This window comes from Curcuma longa, chromosome 4, assembly GCF_044706935.1.
Source record: "Curcuma longa cultivar G26 ecotype Majalengka, Jawa Barat chromosome 4, ITB_CL_G26_1.1, whole genome shotgun sequence".
Lineage (NCBI taxonomy): Eukaryota > Viridiplantae > Streptophyta > Magnoliopsida > Zingiberales > Zingiberaceae > Curcuma > Curcuma longa.
The window spans coordinates 16,359,973-16,380,608 of record NC_133864.1 but is presented as its reverse complement, the minus strand read 5'-3'; the positions used below and the strand labels follow the sequence as shown (position 1 = coordinate 16,380,608).

The 20,636-nt window shown below is 36.0% G+C and overlaps 1 protein-coding gene across 1 annotated transcript in view; it reads right to left on the bottom strand.

Annotated features, from left to right (window-relative positions):
* Window positions 1-20,636, bottom strand: part of LOC141826341 (glycine--tRNA ligase, chloroplastic/mitochondrial 2-like) — a 33,144-nt gene that overhangs the window by 3,827 nt on the left and 8,681 nt on the right. The window contains exons 6-11 of the mRNA XM_074713583.1: window positions 10,936-11,030; window positions 8,388-8,478; window positions 8,217-8,321; window positions 8,096-8,134; window positions 1,963-2,052; window positions 1,049-1,150 (exon numbers count right to left, since the gene is read on the bottom strand). Coding sequence (XP_074569684.1) covers window positions 1,049-1,150; window positions 1,963-2,052; window positions 8,096-8,134; window positions 8,217-8,321; window positions 8,388-8,478; window positions 10,936-11,030 — 522 coding nt within the window. The remainder of the gene's footprint in view (window positions 1-1,048; window positions 1,151-1,962; window positions 2,053-8,095; window positions 8,135-8,216; window positions 8,322-8,387; window positions 8,479-10,935; window positions 11,031-20,636) is intronic.

Below are 20,636 nucleotides of genomic sequence, written 5' to 3'. Positions count from 1 at the left end.
TAATGCTTGATCCTAGGAGGTTGCTCACACGGACTCTCTGTCAACTCCAGATACAGGATCTTGTCCTTTCAACAGCTGGGACACCAAAGGCTATTGGACAGATGTTGACGAACTGATTTCTCGGGATGATGGTGTAACCCGGGCTTATGATTTCTTTAAGCACCCTAGTCCCAAGAAACCATGGGCTCGAATAGTGTGGAAGACCTATGTTCAGCCGAATCATACAGTCCACATTCTAGATGTTGGCACAACAACGTCTTCCCATTAGAGACGGCCAGGAATACTTGGAGGAACAACAATGTACCTTTGCTGTCAAGTGCTAGAGTCCCAGGAGCATATGTTCTTTGGTTGCCCCTCTATTACGGAGCTTTGGAGAAGAATCAGAGATTGACTATATATGCGACAAGAAATGTCCACATACTAGAAGATGATGCGCGTCTTCGATTGATACTACCAATAGAGTCGGCTGTTGAAAAAGACACGTCATCTGGCTTTGTCTTCTATGATTCACTATGTTTGACGAGCGAGGAATAATAGTTTATTTGGGGAGGAGTAGTTAGATATTGAGTGGATATTCAGGAGTATACAAACACATATATACCGATCACTGGGGTAATACTCTGACCTGACGTTGTATCAGACATAAGTAGCCCTCCCGGGATGAGGGGTGATTGATTATGGCAATTGAACTTGTCCAATCCTGATTGTATACCTTTTTCTTTGGATTTAATATATTTATATTTATTTAAAAAATAATAATAATAACTAGGTAGGATTTGGTTTCTAAGGATATAGTCAACCTAGTACATGGTTCACTAAAAGTTAAAAGAATTCCCAAAAAAAGACTCAAAATTTGGGCAAAAGCAAAATAGCCTAACAAGAAACAGAAAGGCATCAACTATTAGCAGTCATCAACATGCATTTGTAGCAAGTTTCTTTAAATCTTAATTGTTTCAACTTTCGAGAAAAAAATTGACTAAAGGCCTTCCAAAGCTAGGTCATATACATGAAAACATGGTTAAAAAAATATAAAAGATATACCAATTACCTCAATATTAAAACCAATTTTCTTTCCACGAATAATTCTCGTGGGTCGCGAGTATGCTTGAATCACTTTCGAAAACATCTCACTTCTCGATAATGCCTCCATCTACATTTAATATTGACAGAAATAAGTCAGCAGCCAATTGCTTAACACCCCAATTTGTAGCAATTAAATAGTTTTTTAAAATAGCAATTTTAAAATGTCCATTTGAAGAAATTATATATATATATAAAGCATGGACATTGGAATTGTCACCGAGAAGGCTATCTCTTAATATGTGGAAGCATACACCTAGGTCATGACAATTTTTAGCATTACAAATAAAACAAATTACTTTTAGTGTTAAAAAAATAAAACAATGAAACTTAAACCAGTTTCAACAAATTCATAAAGTTATATGCGGAGATAGAAGTGTGAATAGAACCAACAAAAAAGAAACAAATAATAATAAAAAGTATGATGCATTGAAACAGAAGAATAAAGAAAGCTAAACAAGTTAGAGTTTAAAATAGGAGTAACTATGAATGGTGAAAATTTTAGCAGTCAAAAATTTAACAATGATGGAAACATGCAAAGCCTAACAACTATATAAGAGATGAAACTTGGTATAGCAAACTAATTCAATATACAAATCATACTACCCATTTTCATGCGAAACCTCTAGTTGGTAAACAAAAGTTATCCAGAACTAACTATATAAGAGATGAAATCGTTTGGACTATATATAACAACTATGCCATGCAACTTTTTAATAAATACACCTAAATAAGTACCTCAAGAAGCATAATACCTAGAATCATAACTCTAGAACATCCAAAAGAAAACAGAGAAGCATTTCTTAAGAATATGCATAACAAGTAGAAGAAAAGGTAAAAACAATGTTAATAGGAAAAAAATGGTTACCAAGTATCACTTACTTCAATAGCTGACCTGGCAGCTAGACAAGGCCAATTAGCACGCTCAGAGAGCACAGCACGCACAATTTCAGGACTTATGCCCTCATCTACCTGGAAGGAGAAGCATTCCCTTATAATTCAAGGAAAATTTTACCAATAAGGAATAGTCAAGGAAACTAAGTTAAATATCCAGACACATCCTTTTTGCAAGAAAAACATACTAGGTTGATCCATACAAGATAATATAAGCCCCAAAAATTGGTTAGAAAGTTTTTAACGTTTTCTTTTATTGATGTTATACTTCTGAAAACATTATCACTGCTACTTAAAAAAAATTGAAATGAATGTTTGGTGGCTGTATGTTTTTTTCCAAAAATAAAAAATGAAGAGGGATTCAAGCAAAGCTACTCTTGTAAGGGAAGTTTGTTTTTTAATAAGAAAAACAGAAGTCAGGACTCCAAACACCATGCCAGGTTAAGTCTGACCCAACTAACCTGTGTTGTGTACTACTGGCCAGCAAGTCTGGACTACAACCCAGCTAGAGCACAGGCTTTAGTTGGGGGAACACCTGACCTGCCCAGCCTTTTATTTTCAATATTGAAAAAATTAAGAATGTAAAAAATTACATAAAACCAAAAAAAATGAAAAACTTTTTTTTAAAATTTTTTTTGATAGTTTAAATGTTAAATTGTTTATTTAGATTATTTTATAAATTTTTTTTTTTTAAATCTTAGTTGCAAAAAGAAAATCTAGGACTTGAGCAGGCAACATAATTTGTTGTGCAATTTAAATGCCCATAAATTCTAGATTTGTGGGCATATGGATTGCATAACCCATATATTTTGTACACTCAACTTTCAGATCTCAGTTTTACATTTTAAATTTTATTAAAAATTATATAAATCTAAAATAAACTTATTTTGTATAATTTAAAAAATGAAAAAAAAACAGATTAGAAAAGTAATTATAAATTTGTATGGATAAAAACCTTTAAAGTTGAAAATAAGAAAATTTTCACTTGATTGAATACTCCACCATGATTTCCATCGTAAATGCTCAATTTAATGACACCAACTCACTAAAGCATGAGTGCATGAGATTGCTCATTTCATAAATGAAAGCCTCATAAATTGGATTGAGTATCTACTATGAAGATCAAGTGGAGTGTGTTGTTTGAGGGTTTAGGTTGGGGGTTTATTGACGAAAAAACATAAGGGCATTTTGGTAACTTTAAGACAAAAACCAAAATTGCTTTGCCTTAAAAGTTTTTGACCATTGTATGGGAAAATTGATCATCCGGCAGCAATTTCAAAAGTTAAGGGAGATGCAAATGGACTAGGCATGATTGCTTAACTTTAAGACCAAAAGACTTAAACGTTCCAGCTAATTTAAACGTTTTGACCATTGTAAGAGTAAATTGGTCATTTGGAAACAATTTCAAAAGGGTAGGGGAATTTTGATGGGTCAGGCACTAGATTGTGTCTCATGCTACCACAAGCTTATGTGTGTCCAAACATGAGACTATGCCATGTTGTGCCGCGCTCTGTCCAACACCATGGAAGCAGCACCCAATCCAACCTCATTTATAGCTTGAGCTTTACATGAATTGTTTAGGGTTAGGCCATCTCAAGCAAGACCCATTTCATGTTGGGTTAACCCAGCCAAGGCTACTACACCAGAAGGTTGTTCAAGTTCTCGATATTTTGCACTACTAATTAGTGATGTCAAGGTCTTAAATCTCAATTTGCTACATCTTGAAACTAGATCAGAATGATGCTTTGTATCAGCCCTAACCTACATTGATTTGTTCTTGGTTCTAGATTTACACAAGGCAAGTGTTAGGGGTATTGAAAAGGGTTATAGGTGCATTTGAGGCATACTTTGCTGCAGGATTTTGGTGCTTTACCAGCATCAAAATTTTGAAGATTTGTGTATTTGGTTTCATTTATTTTCTGTATCTTATGTATCCTAACTATACCCATGACGAATTAACCCCGTCATGGCCGATCCCAAGCTCAGATAAAGGAGGAGGATTGAGTTAGGTTGTCAGCTAGCGTTAAACTAAGATAAATGTTCAATGAATGGATCTATTAAACTATTGTATTAATGCTAGATTGTTCCCCGGAAGGAACGCGTTGCAGGTGCGACTATAATATCTCGACAAGGACTGCTACATCTCCAGAAGTCAGGTGTAGTGATAAATATACAAAAGTTCGCATTGCAAGGTCCAACTGTAGTGCATCAACAAGGATCGTTACATCTGCATGAGAACTTGGGTATAGTGTTAAATGGGCAAGAGTTCTCATACCATAGGTTGGATAAGAACAAATATTATAGGAAAACTAATAGTCTAAGATTTAGAACATAGAACATAAGAATCCTCGCTAGTAAAACAATAGAAGTAATAGATACAATGATTAGGAGAAAAATTAATATATTGTGTGTACAAGAGACAAAATGGATAGGCGAGAAGGCAAAAATGATAGAGAACACGGGTTTTAAATTATGGTACATAAGAAAGAGTAAAACAAGAAATGTAGTGAGCATTATTGTAGATAGTTCATTAAACGATGAAATTGTAGAAGTAGTTAAAAAGGAGGATAGAATTATAGCTCTAAAAATAGCAATAGAGAAAAAACTATGAACGTAATTAACATATATGCAGCTCAAGTAGAATTAGATAAAGATACCAAATTAAGGTTTTGGGGGCCTAAAGAAAGTATTACAAAACATTCTGCTAAATGAAATGATTTTAACAGGAGACGATCTAAATGGGTATGTCGGAGTGAAAAATGAGGAATATGCAAGGGTGCATGAGGGTTATGGGTTTAGAACATGAAATGAATAATAGAAAACTATATTGGATTTTGTGAGAGCATATGACCTTATACTAACTAATATGTTTTTTAAGAAAAGAGAAGAACACTTGGTCACGTTCAAAAGTGAGAATAATAAATCGCAAATTGACTTTCTTATGATTAGAAAGAGGAATAGAAAAATTTGTAAAGATTACAAGGTTATTCCTAGAGAAAGCTTAACTACCCAACATAGGTTAGTAGTGTTGGATATATGCCTCAAACATAATATCAATAGAAGGAAAATATACACGACTTTTAGAATTAAGTGGTGAAGTTAAAGGATCAGATGCAAAACATATTTAATAAGAAGATAGGAGTATAAGCATTAAGTAAAATATACGGTGACTCTAATACGATATGTGATAAGATGGTATCAAAGTTGAAAATAATATCCAAGAACGTACTCAGTAAGTCAAAAGGGCATATACCACTAAGGAATTTTGATGGTAAAATGAAAAAGTACAGGAAAAAGTGAAGGAAAAATGAACAACCTATAAATAATTATATATTTGTAAGAACGAGGAACACTTAAAAATATACAATAACCAAGAAAGAGGCTAAGTAAACAGTGAATGAAACAAAGAATGAAACTTTTAAACAATTATATCAAAAATTGGATACAAAAGGAGTAAGAAACTGTATAGAATAGATAAAGTGAGAGAGAGGAAGACAACAAATCTTATCCAAATAAGATATATTAAAGATGAAAGTAATAAATGGAGAAATAAAAGAGCAATAGAAGAGATATTTTCATCAACATTTTAATGAAGGTTAGGTGACCAACTTAGGTAATTTAAATAGGTCAAATGAGTATAGAAATTTAAATTTTCATCATAAATTTCAAACTTCAGAAGTAGAATAAGCTTTAAATAGGATGTAAAATGAAAAAGTCGTTTGACCAGATGATATTCCGATAGAGGTATATAAATACCTAGGGAAAAAAGATATTGAATAGCTTACAAATTATTTAACATGATATTAAAAATGAAAAAAAATGTCTGATGGAGGATAAGTACTATAGTTCCCTTATATAAGAATAAAGGAAACATACAAAATTGAGCAAACTATAGGAGTATTAAACTAATAAATCATACCATGAAAGTTTGAAAAAGAGTAATAGAAAAACAAAATTAAGGAAGGAGACTATGATGACCGAAAATTAATTTAGGTTTATATCTGGAAGGTTGACAATAAAAGTTATACATCTTCTTGGACAACTAATTGAAAAGTACTGAGAGCAAAAGAAAGATCTACATTTCATTGACTTAGAAAAAGCTTATGATAGAGTTCCAAAAGAAATTACATGGAGATTTCTCAAAAAAAGAGGTGTTAGCGTAGCATATATTGAACTAATTAAATATATGTATGAGGATGTAACGACCAGAGTGAAGATTTCAAGTGGATTAACTGAAGCATTTCCAATAAAGATAAGGTTACGTCAAAGATCAGCTCTAAGTCACTATCTTTTTATACTAATCATGAATGAACTCACTGGACATATTCAAGACACAATACCGTGTTGCAAGTTGTTTGCAGATGATATTATTTTGGTAAATGAGACACGTGAAGGAGTAAATACTAAACTAGAATCTTAACGAGAAACACTAGAAGTGAAAGGTTTTAGACTTAATAGAGAAAAGATAGAATATATAGAATTTATGTTTATCAATATTAAATGTAATAAGGCAATTGTTAAAATAGGAGATGACGATTTGTCTGAAACTGAGAGTTTTAAATATTTATGATCATTTTTGCAAGATGATGACGAGATTGAGAAAGATGTCTAATATAGAATATAAGCAGGATGGTTGAAATGAAGGAGAACGTCGAGTGTTTTATGTGATCGTAAAGTACCTCTAAAACTTAAAAGAAAGTTCTACAAAACGGTGGTTAAACCTGCTATATTATATGACACTAAATGTTGGGTTAGGACTCGAGCACATAAACATAAGATAAGAGTTGCAGAAATGAGAATGTTAAGGTGGATGTATGGACATACGAGAATAGACAGAATAAGAAATGGGAACATTAGAGAGAGTCGAAATTGCATCTATTGAGAAAAAACTCCAAAAGCGTTTAAGATAGTACGGACATGTACTTAGACGATCAATAAATATTCCAGTTAGGCGATGTGAAATTATAACAAATACGCACATCAAACGAGCAATACCAAAAAAGACTTAATTAGCAACAATAAAACAAGATAAAATTTATTTAAGTATAGATAATGATATAGTAGGGGATAGAACTCAATGGTGTAAAAGGATCTATATAACTGACCTCACCTACTGGGATAAGGCTTTGTTGTTGTTGTTGTATCTTATGTATCCTATTAGCTGATAGCCTTAAATTTCAATATATATTTTTAAAAATATATATATTTCTGTTCATGGGTATATATGAGTTTATATGTTCCATATTCATTTATAATGATCTCTATGTTGGTAACTAGCTATACTTCTCGGATTCAGGTGCATGAGTATGGATCTAAGTGTTTGACACAACTATTTTTAGGATTGTTTACAAGTGATCAATAGAATTATTAAGTATACACTTAGAATTATTAAGTATGCCTATGTTGGGTATAGTCGACCCAACTTAGTGGGATAACACTTGATTGTTGTTGTTGTTATTGTTACCTATGTTGAGTATCCAACATAGGAACGAAGAGGCTAGATGCAAGGTTCAAAATTTTGAGTTATACTAGAATTTTAAACTTTGACTGGAACAATACTATTTTGGTATCATGTTGGTGTTTCGACATATGATATTGGTGGCGAATTGGAGGGGAAAGAAGATGAAAAATAATAAAATTATAATGACATTATGATGTATGAACAAAAGGTACAATCAATTAATCTGACATATTTTGTAGTATGTCAAGGGATGTCGAATGTCAACATGGCATGATGCTCATGAGTGGCACAACACCATAGGATAGATTACCCATATCGAATAGTATCAAATTTCATTAATTTATTGGGAATGATATATTTTAACAGTGTCGTCCGACACAGTACGAGATTTAAACTATGGGTAGATGAAAGCTAAGTTGTGTCATGCCACACGCGCTCTTTAACACCATTGTCATGTAAATCAATGACTAACAAAGGCTATGTAGATGAAATTGTTGTGATGATAAGTGGATCCCATCGCATCCATGGGAAAGGAACCACTAGGGCATGGCAAAATAGAAACCAATAAGTTGGTAAATAAAATTGATCTAAGAATAAGGATAGAAGATTAAAAAGCATTCAACTAAATCAGAAAGAAGTTCATGTGGAACTGATGCATACCAATAGTTGTTCCAACCTTCTAGTAACAAATTTTGTTACCTGAAAAGTAGTGAAGCAAAAAAATTGGAGAAAATGAAAGAAAATTGCTTGACAAAAAGGTATTTGGTGACACCAAACTCACATCATCAATAACACTTGCACTAATTTCTATGGGTTGGACATCAGCCACTAATGTCAAAGCCTCTTTCAAGGACAAATCCTTGTTATTCTCCACTAGTATCTGAACCTGAAAATGAAGGATGCAGAGCTAAGAATTTGTTTTGAAAGTAACAAATGCAACGGCATGACTTACTAGTCCATAAGACACTCTTCTCAAACCAAAGGGGTCATTTGTTGAACTTGGTTGACATCCAGAACCAAATAAACCAACAAGACTGTCCAGTCTGAAGCAGACAGAAGCAGATAGCTAGCATCAGCAGCAGATGCACCAAATTAAGTCGCAACAATATTTACAAGAGGAAACAACCAAATCCATCAAAGATATTATTCATTGTAATCTCGGTAATTGAAATAATTTTATTTAAATAATGACACGACCATCCAAGAATCAGCACCAAGATATTTCTATCCAGGAATGAAGGTTATATCTCCAGCTACTGGAATTATCATCATTTTCACCTTCATGTTAGAATATTCTCAAAGAAGTTAACTCTTATTCTTCATTATAACTGATCCAAAGCTGTGAGACCATCTTTTTCACACAGGAAGTGAACAAGTACTTAAAATTCAAGAGTATTTCAACCCAGACAACACTAAAAATATGATGTAATAATGGCAAGCCAATGGAGGTCTTAATTCGATAGGAAATGCAGCAATCCCAAAAGTGATATATTACAATTCATTTTTACACAACACAATTAGTAGATGTTCCACATAAAACCTGAAATTTTCTAATTTACCATGCATAACCAATTGAGAAGTTGATATATGTACAGTAGTAGGTTCCTTAGCAGAAAAAATATGGGAGGAGAGAGTGATTCATTCAGAATAGTGGCCACTTTCTAATTTGAATTGTTGTACAAACAAAAGGTTACTGTACCTGCACCGATCAAGGCTTCCCTTTGAGCAAAAGCATCCCATAAATGAGCAGTGTTTTTTACTTTGATCAAAAGATAGATGTTGATAATCCTACCAATTCTTAGGTGCTACCTTTCATTTGGAAAGGAATGTAGCTTTGAAGAATGGAAAGGCGGAGTTGTTGCTAATAATCATAATGGATCATATTATAGTTTTCTCTGGACAAAAGAGAAAACCATACACACCTCTGAAACTGTCGAAGGTTGTACTGGGACTGGAATGATCAAAACATCCCAAATTTGTTGGAGAGTTATCATTTGGAAGATAGAATTCTGAAATTCAAGATTTTGTTCATGGAGTACATCATTATCTTCAAGCTTAATAAAGGAACATTAAATCTGCATATTGAAATTAAGACTCCCACGAATGGAACTTTGCAAAGGGACACAATTAAAAATGGAGGAAGATGAGGCCATTTAAAAACAAAGACCTTTCTTAACTTTCAAGGTGCAGATATTGTGCACAGTGGAAACCAAATGACTCACTACGTATGCCAAGTGGAATCTGCTCAGATTACTGAATTAAAAGTTATTTATCACTTATAAATCTATACCTACATAGTATATTAATAAAGTAATATCGAAAATCAAACTCTCAAAAATGAAACTTCACAAAGGGACACAGTTAAAATTGGAGAAGACAAGGTCATCCAAAAAAAGATCTTTCTAGACTATCAAGGTGAAGATATTATGCGAACCAAATGGCTCACTAGGTATTCCTAGTGACATCTGTTTAGATGACTGAATTAAAAGTTATTTATCAAACTTATAACTAGATAATATATAAATAAAGTAAATATCAACTATATAAGTAATTAGTTATATACGTTAACTATATATTAATCATATATATACCATATACAACACAACAACAACAACCAAAGTCTTCTAACTAAGTAGGGTGGCTATATAGATCCTCCTAGGCCATTAATCTCAATTCCTTATTATATTCTCACATATATTTAAATTAATTTTATATTAATATACCATATGATATAGAGTTATAATGAAACCATAATTTATAATTAATCAACCATATAGGTACTATATGTTATAACTTACAGCCTATTAAGTATATGATGTTCATAACTTGGTGAATATTCTAGAGGTCGGCTTCTAAATATGTATAAGTTGTGTTCCAAATTTATCTAATAGATGAACCAAAGGAAGGTTGATTAGTTCGGCAAAGCCCGAACATCTAAATTACAAAAAAAAAAGTATATGATGTTCACAACTTTATAAATATCTTGTTTTGACCAATCAAGTTTACAATTGTAATTGTTCCCATTTCGTGCAGATATAACCTCTCTTCATCTACCATCTTTGCTTAGCCATTTCAGCTTTGTGCTCTAACCTCCGTTCTCCCAGTGACAAACCAATTTCTTTCCTGGTTAATTATTCACGGGCAAGGTTCTCTCAGCCTCGGCAAGTGCAAGCCAAAAGATAGTTATACGAGTGTAGGCAGTAAATCTTAGTGAATAAGGAGGGCATGTCTGGAAATTTATTGTGTCATCATTGCTCTTATTTTGATCAATGGAAAAAATGGTAAGCTATGCCTTGTTGAACAAAACCTAATGGTGTACAAACCTTGCACAGAACAAAACCTTGTCCAGAACCAAAAAAAACACAAAAGTGGCCAGCTATTCCACATTCAATGTGAAGGAATTTATATGCATTTCGTGTCAGTAACATAATCATACCATGTCAAAGGGAATAAACATCAACCATACTATAAAAAAATGACCATGATGAAGGATAGCTTACCTATCAGCAATGGCCAGAACAATTCCAGCATCAGATTTTGGAAGTATATCCCCAGAAAATCTTGGAAGTGTAATTTCAAAAAGAGCCTCAGCAATCTTAAGAAATATAAGTGCAGTCAGCACAAAAATAAGATCTAGTTGTAAAGCAGTATCAAATTATTAAACAAATAAAATTATCTGAGTGAGCATGTGTGATTAACAAAGTGTCAAATATATGTGCAATGGAAATACAACACACACTAATAAGGGCATATAACGTGGTTTAGAGACCCACTCCTACTCCATGACCTATAATGCACCCATTTAAATGAGGCAATGGGGTAATCCTTTACAAGGATGAAGGATGTGTTGGGTTGCAAGGGTGCAAACATAGTCCCACATCTAAAACACATGGGAAAGATCATGGGTTTAAAAGGATGGAAAATATCTCCATTGGCACGAGGCCTTTTGGGAAGAGCCCAAGAACAAAAACATGAGGGCTTAGGCCCAAAGTAGACAATATCATGTCATTGTGGAGATACAGACATCCTTGAGACCCTACAATTGGTATCAGAGCGAGACCGCTCTTCACCGGACTAACCGCCGGATGAGCCATGATCCAGATCTAACCATGTGGGGTGTTAGAATCGGTAAAAAAAAATAAAATAAAATAAAATAAAATAAAATAAAATAAAAAAATAAAAACCCGGTTCGGTCGGTTAACAAGGGAATTAGGGTACTGTTTTGATAAACCTCTCTCTCTCCTACTCATTTCCCTCTCCGTGCGCACAACACCCACGCCGCCTCCCTCTCTAACGACGCCTCCTCCCACATCCGAGCACCTTCCCTAGCACGCCACTTCCGCCCTAACTCTAGCCGCCTTTTCCTTAGCCAACGCCTCCCTTCTGCCCTAACATGACGCCGCTGCCTCTGCCCTAACGCACCGCCGCAAGCTGTGACGCCTTCAACCCCGACGCCTCCTGCCTTCACTGTGACACCGGCTTCGCCAAGGAGATTACGCGTGGCGAGGGAGAGGGTCGCGATGAAGGACCCTAGATTCGTCTCCCCTTTCCTCCTTCTCCATCCGTTCCAGCCGGCGATCAGCCCTGCCTGTTCGAGCCGGCGATCGTGCGTGACGAGGGAGAGGGCCACGACGAAAAACCCCTGATCCGGTTTCCCCTTTTCTTTTTCCCTATTTGTCCATCCGATGGTGACCTCTGCTGTCCCTTGAGGCCCCCGTCGTCCTCGCACCGCATCGACCTCTGGAAACCAACGTGCGATGGGGCTCGCAGATTCTGTCACGCGAAAGAGGTATCAATTCTGTGAATTTCGATTGGGGATGTAAGGGTATTTCTTTAAGATACCGTGCACCGGAATAGGAAATATTCTGATTATTTTGAGTTATTGTAATATTATGTATAGATACTAGTTCGAGTGGAGCACGTTGATCTGCTGACACTCGGAGCATGGTAGATACAAAAGTGGGTACCTTCTGTCCTTTGACTCTTATATACCTTTGTGCATGAATAAATAGAATAAAATGGATTATGCATAACTATACACCTATTTTCAAAAAGGGAATTAAAGTGATAATTAAAATACCGAAACAGGGTTAAATAAATTAAATCATAAAAGGGTAAAAATAATTAATTTACTTCCTGTTCACACATGGGTTTCATCTGGGGGTAATTAAAATGGGAAAGGGTGTTTTCAAATTTTAATAGATACTCTGACCTGCTCTGCCTGTTGATAACTATCTTTACATTGCTTGATCTATTTTAGTTCTTGCTGTTAATATTTTAGTCTATTGATACTTAGCTTTTATCTGTTGATACTCACCTTTACCTGTAAACATGATGGTGATACCTAAATGAGTGAACAATAGATAATTTAATTTGAGTGGTCGTTTAGACCAAATGATGAATATACCTACTGAGAATATAATACTGATGATAATCGATGAAAAAGAGATATAACAAGAAATGAGATAAGAGAAAATAATAAAGATTAAGAGGTGTTAATTAAGAGCCTAGCTTTATACCAGAGTTTTACCAGAGTACTGGACCGTACACCTGAGGAGTGGTGGCGTGATGTAGCCCTCGGTCCAGAGCACTGACCGATCACATATTATTGTGGTAGAGCAGAGGCCACGGTCAGTGTTTACTTTGTCTTCCACCGGTGAGGGCTAGAGAGAAAGCCCGTACGTTAGATAACGTATGCGACAGTATATTCTGAGGAGGCTGATAGCCTAGAGATATATGAGATCTATTTACACTCTGATGATATTGGCTCATACTGTGCACTTTTTAATCAATTATATAAATGTTGATATTGCTTATAATATTTAACCATATTGAGATAATAATGGTGATGATATAATTTGCTTAGATAACAATAAATGAATAGAATGATAAAGAGATGTATATAAATATATACAGATATATATATATATGTACCAATGGAGAATTACACAAGAACTTAAAATGATAATATGAAATTATGATCCACTCTAATTTCTTGGCTTCTTAATTAAGAGTACATTCATGCACATCTATTCTGATTACCCACTTAGCCTTTGGCTAACTATCTACATTTTTTTTGGCTTCTAGTTTTGCAGGCACAGAGTTAATACTACCTTGGTTCAGTTGCTTTAGAGTTGCTCAGAGACTTGACGTGCTGATTTTCAGTTGGGGTTCTTTATTATATTGTCACCGAGTGAGGTACCTCCCGATGTGCGGGAACGACACCTCCGGGTCGTGACAATTTTAATGGTATCAGAGCAGTTAGATCTTTCGGGATTAGTCTTTGCATTCTTAGTCTATCTGATACCAATTTTATTGGTATCAGAGCTAAGTTCGCGATTTCTGTCCGTGGGTTTGGGTTCCCAAATTTATTTTGGGATTTTATTTTCTGCGTATGATTTATGCAAGTCAAGTTGTGTCTCTGAGCTATAGGAATTAGAGGTCCTTTATTTATTCAAATAGCCTAATTACAACCAATTATTGAAACTTTTATTTGATTTTTAAACACGATGCCACGAGATGAACTTACTCGTGGTCGTGGTTGGGGCAGTAGCCGTGCCCATAGCCGCATCCGTAGTACGGATGATGGTAGTAGTCGAGATCGTGGTCGTACACATCGGTGTACCTCGACTACTCAGAGGGTCAATCATAGGTTGCATGAGGCACCACTCTCCCCATCGAGGATTCCAACCCTTCGACCTTATGAATTATCAGTATTGACACCCTTAGGTGGCACATAGAGGTTGACATCTTGAATATCAGTACTCAAAAGAAGACTATTGATGTTAGCTGCCAATTCTAATTTTCTCCTCTAGTTGGTTGTCAATTTGTTCTGCAAGGGTTTTCCATTACCGGGTTCTCAATGACAGCAATTATCTAATCTTATTTTCGACAAACAAACCCTTTGATTCTTTATTGGTCATTCTCTTCTTCAGCTAGTGACGTTGTCTTTGTTTTCCTTGTGGTGGCTAAAAACTAGATCTTCTATCCGTAACCTTAGATATTGCCTTGGTATTTGATAACCAACTTCTACTCCTTCCTTGTCTTAATTGCATTTATCTAAATTATTTAGTTCCTGAGATCCCTCTTAATTCTCCATTCTTATTTTACTCCCTCCTTTCTTGAGGTCAGCTTCTTATCAGTAGAGTTGTGAAGGGAATACTCAATATCCCAGTATCCTATGCCTTATTTTAAAGTTGGAAAAGTTCTAGCAGTAGATTTCTGAAACCAAATCTGGAAGGGCAGCAAGGAAATGTATTATAGATTCCAGAAAAAAAAAAAAAAGCAATTCTGATTGGTGGTAACCTCAAAAGAACGTCCTATTTTTCCAAAGGTCATTTAGTGTTCTATCCTCTCAAAATTCCCTATGATTAAAAACCTATCAACCCCAGGAATCTGAATTTTGAAACTTCCAGAATTCTAAAATTTTGTTTCTGAAACTACTGCAGGGCATTAATCTTATTCTGGAAATTTGTTTCACCTGGCTCCAACTTTGGTTGGTTCTTCATCTTGGTAACATGAAACTAGTCCTAAAGCTATTCAAGGGATGAGTGTTTGCTGCTATAAAAAGTCTGGATTTCTGAAACTGTATCAAGAAAAAAAAAAAAATCTGTTTAGTGCAAAAGCTGATTTCTGTCTCTAACTAGCAATTATCTCAATTGAGGGTTTATAGACCTAATCACTGAGTTTCTGAATTGTAGGAGTTCCTCAAGCTAGCATCTTAATTTGAATTCAGAAAATATTGAAAGTTGGGGGTAGCTTGACTCATTGAATGCTTGCCGGATTTGTTTCTCTGCAGTTGGAAAATACAGAAATGAATTGGGATTTCTGAACTTACAACTAGATTGACTAAGAATCAATCATTAATAGAAGTGTGAAATAAATTCGAGTCAATAAGATTGTCTTCACGAAAGAATGATGCAACTTTCACCATATTCTATTGAACAATTTGCATGCCTTCTTCATCTCTGAGGACAGATCCTTTTCACCATTCTTTTCCCTTGTGATGATATATACTATCTTACACTGTGTTACATTGCGTAATTGTCTTTGGTTTGTACATCTTTTATCACCATATGCAGAAGATTTTTCCTATATCTGTTTAGAGTACCTTAGCTACTTTCATACGCAAAAGAGGGATCATTGTGATTCTTCTAAGCTACTATGAGATACCAATGTCAAAACCTCAATCACTCAGAGCTACAATGACAAGCTCTGAGCATGTCACAACTCTTTCTTAAGACTGTTTCCTTGGCTAGCACCATGCTTGGTCTCAAATGCTACTTTTGATTTGGTCTCTTTCTTATATCTTCATGAGCTGGTTTACAAGATTTTTGAATCAGTTGGCGTGTTAAGGAACTAATGGTAAATAGACAAGAAGCTAATGGTAAATATAAAAGTAACAAGGATATAAATATTAAATGATAATAATATGATAATATGTAGACAGTGGGGACATCCTAGGGATTGACCCTATTAATTTTTCCCCATTAACAATAATTTAACAATAATAAAGACAAAGCTGATTCTCAATTGGCCTTCCGTCTGATCCTGCGCTTCTTGAAAAGGTTGGTTTGAAAGGGAAAACTGTTCCTGTTACCGGTCTTGCCTGGTTGATAAATCTGTCTTGGAGCTTATTGTTTAGGCAGCACCTAACCAATGTTGACCATATGCATTTTAAGCTCATTCATGTATAAAAAAAAATTACCGTGGACTTATACATATATCCCAAACAATATGCTTTGTCATACATAAGACGTATCATAACAAACATTGATGCTCATATACAATCAATTTTCTAAATCATATGATGATCTTTCGAGTTTTATTTAGCTGCAGTGAGCGACGACTCTGCCAGCAAATAGATATTAGAACCAAACTTTCTCTTCTAAATTTACAATGTCGAATCAATGATACACTTGCTGCAGTGGCTTTATATGGTGGGAATGAATGAGAATTTAATTTCTCACTAGTTAAGTTATTTCTGGATCCTAAGGATTCATTCACTATCTATTTACAATTAATAGATCATGTTATTGTACCCACATGTGGTATTCATGATTAAGTGCAACAGACTTGGGATCTTACAGATATTTACATACAAGTCCATCCTATCAGGAACATTTAATAATAGTTCTTGGGTTGAAATGCATTTTTAGATTAAGTTGATCGAAAAGAACTTCTTTGCCTTAGTAAAACATCGAGGCTGGTACAGATATTTAGTGCCAATACATTCTCCAGAATCTAGTCATGTGCTTTTATGCACTATGCCATTGATCATCCCTCTGTTAATATTTTAACAAATTATATTGTGGCTTTCTCTGTATCTACCTTCGATTGTCTTGAACTTGTTGCTAGTCTCAACAAGTGCGGAAGTTTGGTAACACAGGGAAAACAGAGGAAGGTTATCGACTAGGAATTTCCAATGACAAACTCATTCTTATTGGTGATTTCAAGGTAAACTTTCTATTAGCACTGTAATTTCATAAAACATAAGTATTCCAATCTAATACTTCCAGCTTATAGCTTAAAATGCTATCCCAATAGCTAGACTAGCTATGCTTCAGTCTGGTCTTTTCTTCCATTGCTAAACTAAGTAGCTGTGCTCAAGTCTGATGATAAATCTCTTCTTTCATTAAGACATAGAGAATACCATGAGAAAGTCTGTTATCTACCCTTAAACCAGCCCATTCACAGTTCTATTTTCTTTTTACATGGGGATGCCATATCTTTGAGTGATAGCATGAAGTTAATCCCAAATTCCCAATAGCACACCTTGAGGGCGCGTTTAGTTTAGGGTTATCGTTAATAACCTTGGTTATCTGTCCAATTTTATCAATGATAACCTTGTTTGGTTTATGTTATGATCAATTCGCAAGTAATGTAGCATCCACCTCGTGAAGGTTGGATGGAGGCATCACTCTGATCAGAGTAACGCAGCGGAAGCGTGAGGATGATATGTGCGCAAATATCCTCATCTGTTTTCCTCAAGTATCCATTTTCCTTAGTTACTTTAATTTGGGGACCAAATTTCTTTTAGTGGGGGAGGATGTTAAAATTAGTAAAAAAAAATAATAAATAAATAAATAAAAATAAAACGTGACGAAGTCACGACGTCTCACGACCCGGCCTCCGTTTTCCTCGGTGAAAAATCGTGGGGCGCGATTTAAAAATTTCAAAACCCTAGCCGAACCCCTCTGCCACCACAACGCTGCCTCTCCCATTATGCCGCCGCCTGTTCCCATCGCACGACACCCCTTTCTGCCCTAATCGCGACACCACTGCCAGACGTGACGCCATTGCCGCGACGCTGCAGACCGCCCACCCCGTGTCGCGTCACGATCGCCGCTTGCCCGCGACGCCTTCAACCACCGACACCTTGCCGCTGCGACGCCGCCGTCGCCTTCCTCGCGATGCCGCCTGGTGAAGGAGAGGGTCGCGATGAAGAACCTTTTCCCGACGCCTAATCCAGCCGTGACGAATCCTGTTCTCCCTGCAGCCTGCGACGCTGTTGCGAGCAGCAAATCGTCGATTTCGATCGAGGCTGCCAGCGACGAAGGGAAAGAAACCTTGGTATCTCTCTGTTCCTCTTTTCTAATTTCTGCCCTGTTTCAGCCATTGTTAATTGCTGCCTTGTCCACAGCCGTCAGCCCCGAGTTCGTGAAACAATTGGTAAACTTAGCTGCCTGTTTCAATCAGCCAACAACAACAAGAAATCATCGTTGCCCTTTAGGTGCCACTAACAGCGACCCTAGCTCGTAGAAGGTATACTCTCTGTTAACCGATTTGTTAATGGACAGGATTATTATTGAAAGACAATTGTACGGGGATGAAGTCGTATTAGGCCATATTGGTGATTTTGAATTATTTTAATATTACGTGTGTTAGATACTGATTTACGAGTGGAGTACGCTAATTTGCTGACACTCGGAGTTTGGTAGATACAAATGTGGGTACCTTCTGTCCTTTGACTCTTATATACCTTTGTGCATGAATAAATAGATTAAAATGGATTATGCATACCTATACACCTATTTTCAAAAAGGGAGTTAAAGTGATATTTAAAATACTGAAACAGGGAAAATAACTAAATCATAAAAGGGTAAAAATAATTGATTTACTTCCTGTTCACACATGGGTTTCATCTGGGGGGTAATTAAAATGGGAAAGGGTGTTTTCAAATTTTAATAGATACTCTGACCTACTCTGTCTGTTGATAACTATCTTTACATTGCTTGCTCTATTTTAGTTCTTGCTGTTAATACCTTAGTCTATTGATACTTAGCTTTTATCTGTTGATACTCACCTTTATTTGTAAACATGATTGTGATACCTACATGAGTAAATAATAGATAATTTAATTTGAGTGGTCGTTTAGACCAAATGATGAATACACCTACTGAGAATATAATACTGATAATAATCGATGAAAAAGAGATATAACAAGAAATGAGATAAGAGAAAATAATAAAGATTAAAAGGTGTTAATTAAGAGCCTAGCTTTATACCAGAGTTTTACCAGAGTACTGGACCGTACACCTGAGGAGTGGTGGCGTGATGTAGCCCTCGGTCCAGAGCACTGACCGATCACATATTATTGTGGTAGAGCAGAGGCCACGGTCAGTGTTTACTTTGTCTTCCACCGGTGAGGGCTAGAGAGAAAGCCCGTACGTTTGATAACGTATGCGACAGTATATTCTGAGGAGGCTGTTAGCCTACATATATATGAGTTATTTCTACACTCTGATGTTATCGGCTCATGTTATGCACTTTTTAATTAAGTATATAAATGTTGATACTGTTCATAATATTTGATCAGATTGAGATTATTGGTGATGATAAATAATGGTAATATTACCTGATTTTCAGATAACAATAAATGAATAGAATGATAAAGAGATATATATATATATATATATATATATATACATATACACAGATATTATATTATGTACCAATGGAGAACTGTACAAGAACTGAAAATGATAATATGAAATTATGATCCATTCTAATTTCTTGGCTTCTTAATTAAGATTACATTCATGCACATCTATTCTGATTACCCACTTAGCCTTTGGCTAACTATCTACATTTTTGGCTTCTAGTTTTGCAGGCACAGAGTTAATACTACCTTGGTTCAGTTGCTTTAGAGTTGCTCAGAGACTTGACGTGCTGATTTTCAGTTGGGGTTCTTTATTATATTGTCACCGAGTGAGGTACCTCCCGATGTGCGGGAACGACACCTCCGGGTCGTGACATGTCTGCCCATTATTCTTCTCCTCTTTGATAACGTACTAAAGATGGAGAAACTTCTTATAGTTTGTTAGTACAAGATAATAGAGAGGAATAAAGAACAAAACACTTTGACTACTGCTTTGGTGATGGTTGTGTGGTTGCTTGAACACAAGCTCCTTGTTTCCTTTTATAGCCTCTGGCCACTAACGTCACACGTTTGATCGATTGAAAAGCCTTATTCAATCAATTGGAAACTACTAACGTGGTAGGTCGATCTTATCCACGAGGAGGTCTTCGCTCATCCCTATTATTGATGTGGCAATCTTTCAATTGACTGAAACTCAATTAGCTCTTTGGATTGCATTCCACGTGGCATACAGTTGCATATTGATCGCCCAATATTGTTTATATCAGATCTACACTACTGTATCATCTTCCACGTGGCTTTTGGTCGAATGTACCGAGCCCTTCTGACTCACTACCTATATGTCCTTGTTCCACTAGAGTACTCTTCCGCAGCTCTTCGTACCTCGGATGCACCAAGTCCATCGGCTTCCTTCTAGTGTTATTGTAAAATACCAAGACTTTAAGGGTTTAATTAAAAAATATAATTAAACTTAATAAGGGGTTTAGGGTTATTTGTATAGGGTTATTGGGTTTGGATCTTGATCCGTTAAGAGAGGGAATAAAAACCATTGAGAACCTACAGTAAACCTAAGAATCGCGACCTCTCCACGCCGTTCTGCCGAGCGCGCCTTTGCTTCCGATTTTTGTCGCCGAAGCCAGGAGAAAGGGACGCCGCCACAGCCGCCTCCTCTCCTCCCTTCCTTGCTGTTCCTCCTCTGTCCGTCCACCGCCGCCGCCTCTCCTCTGGTTCTTCCCCATCTTCGCAGCGGGACGCCGCCGCCGCCTGGCGCTCCCGATCGTACAAGGGCGTCGCCGGGCCGAATCGGTAAGGGGGTTGAGT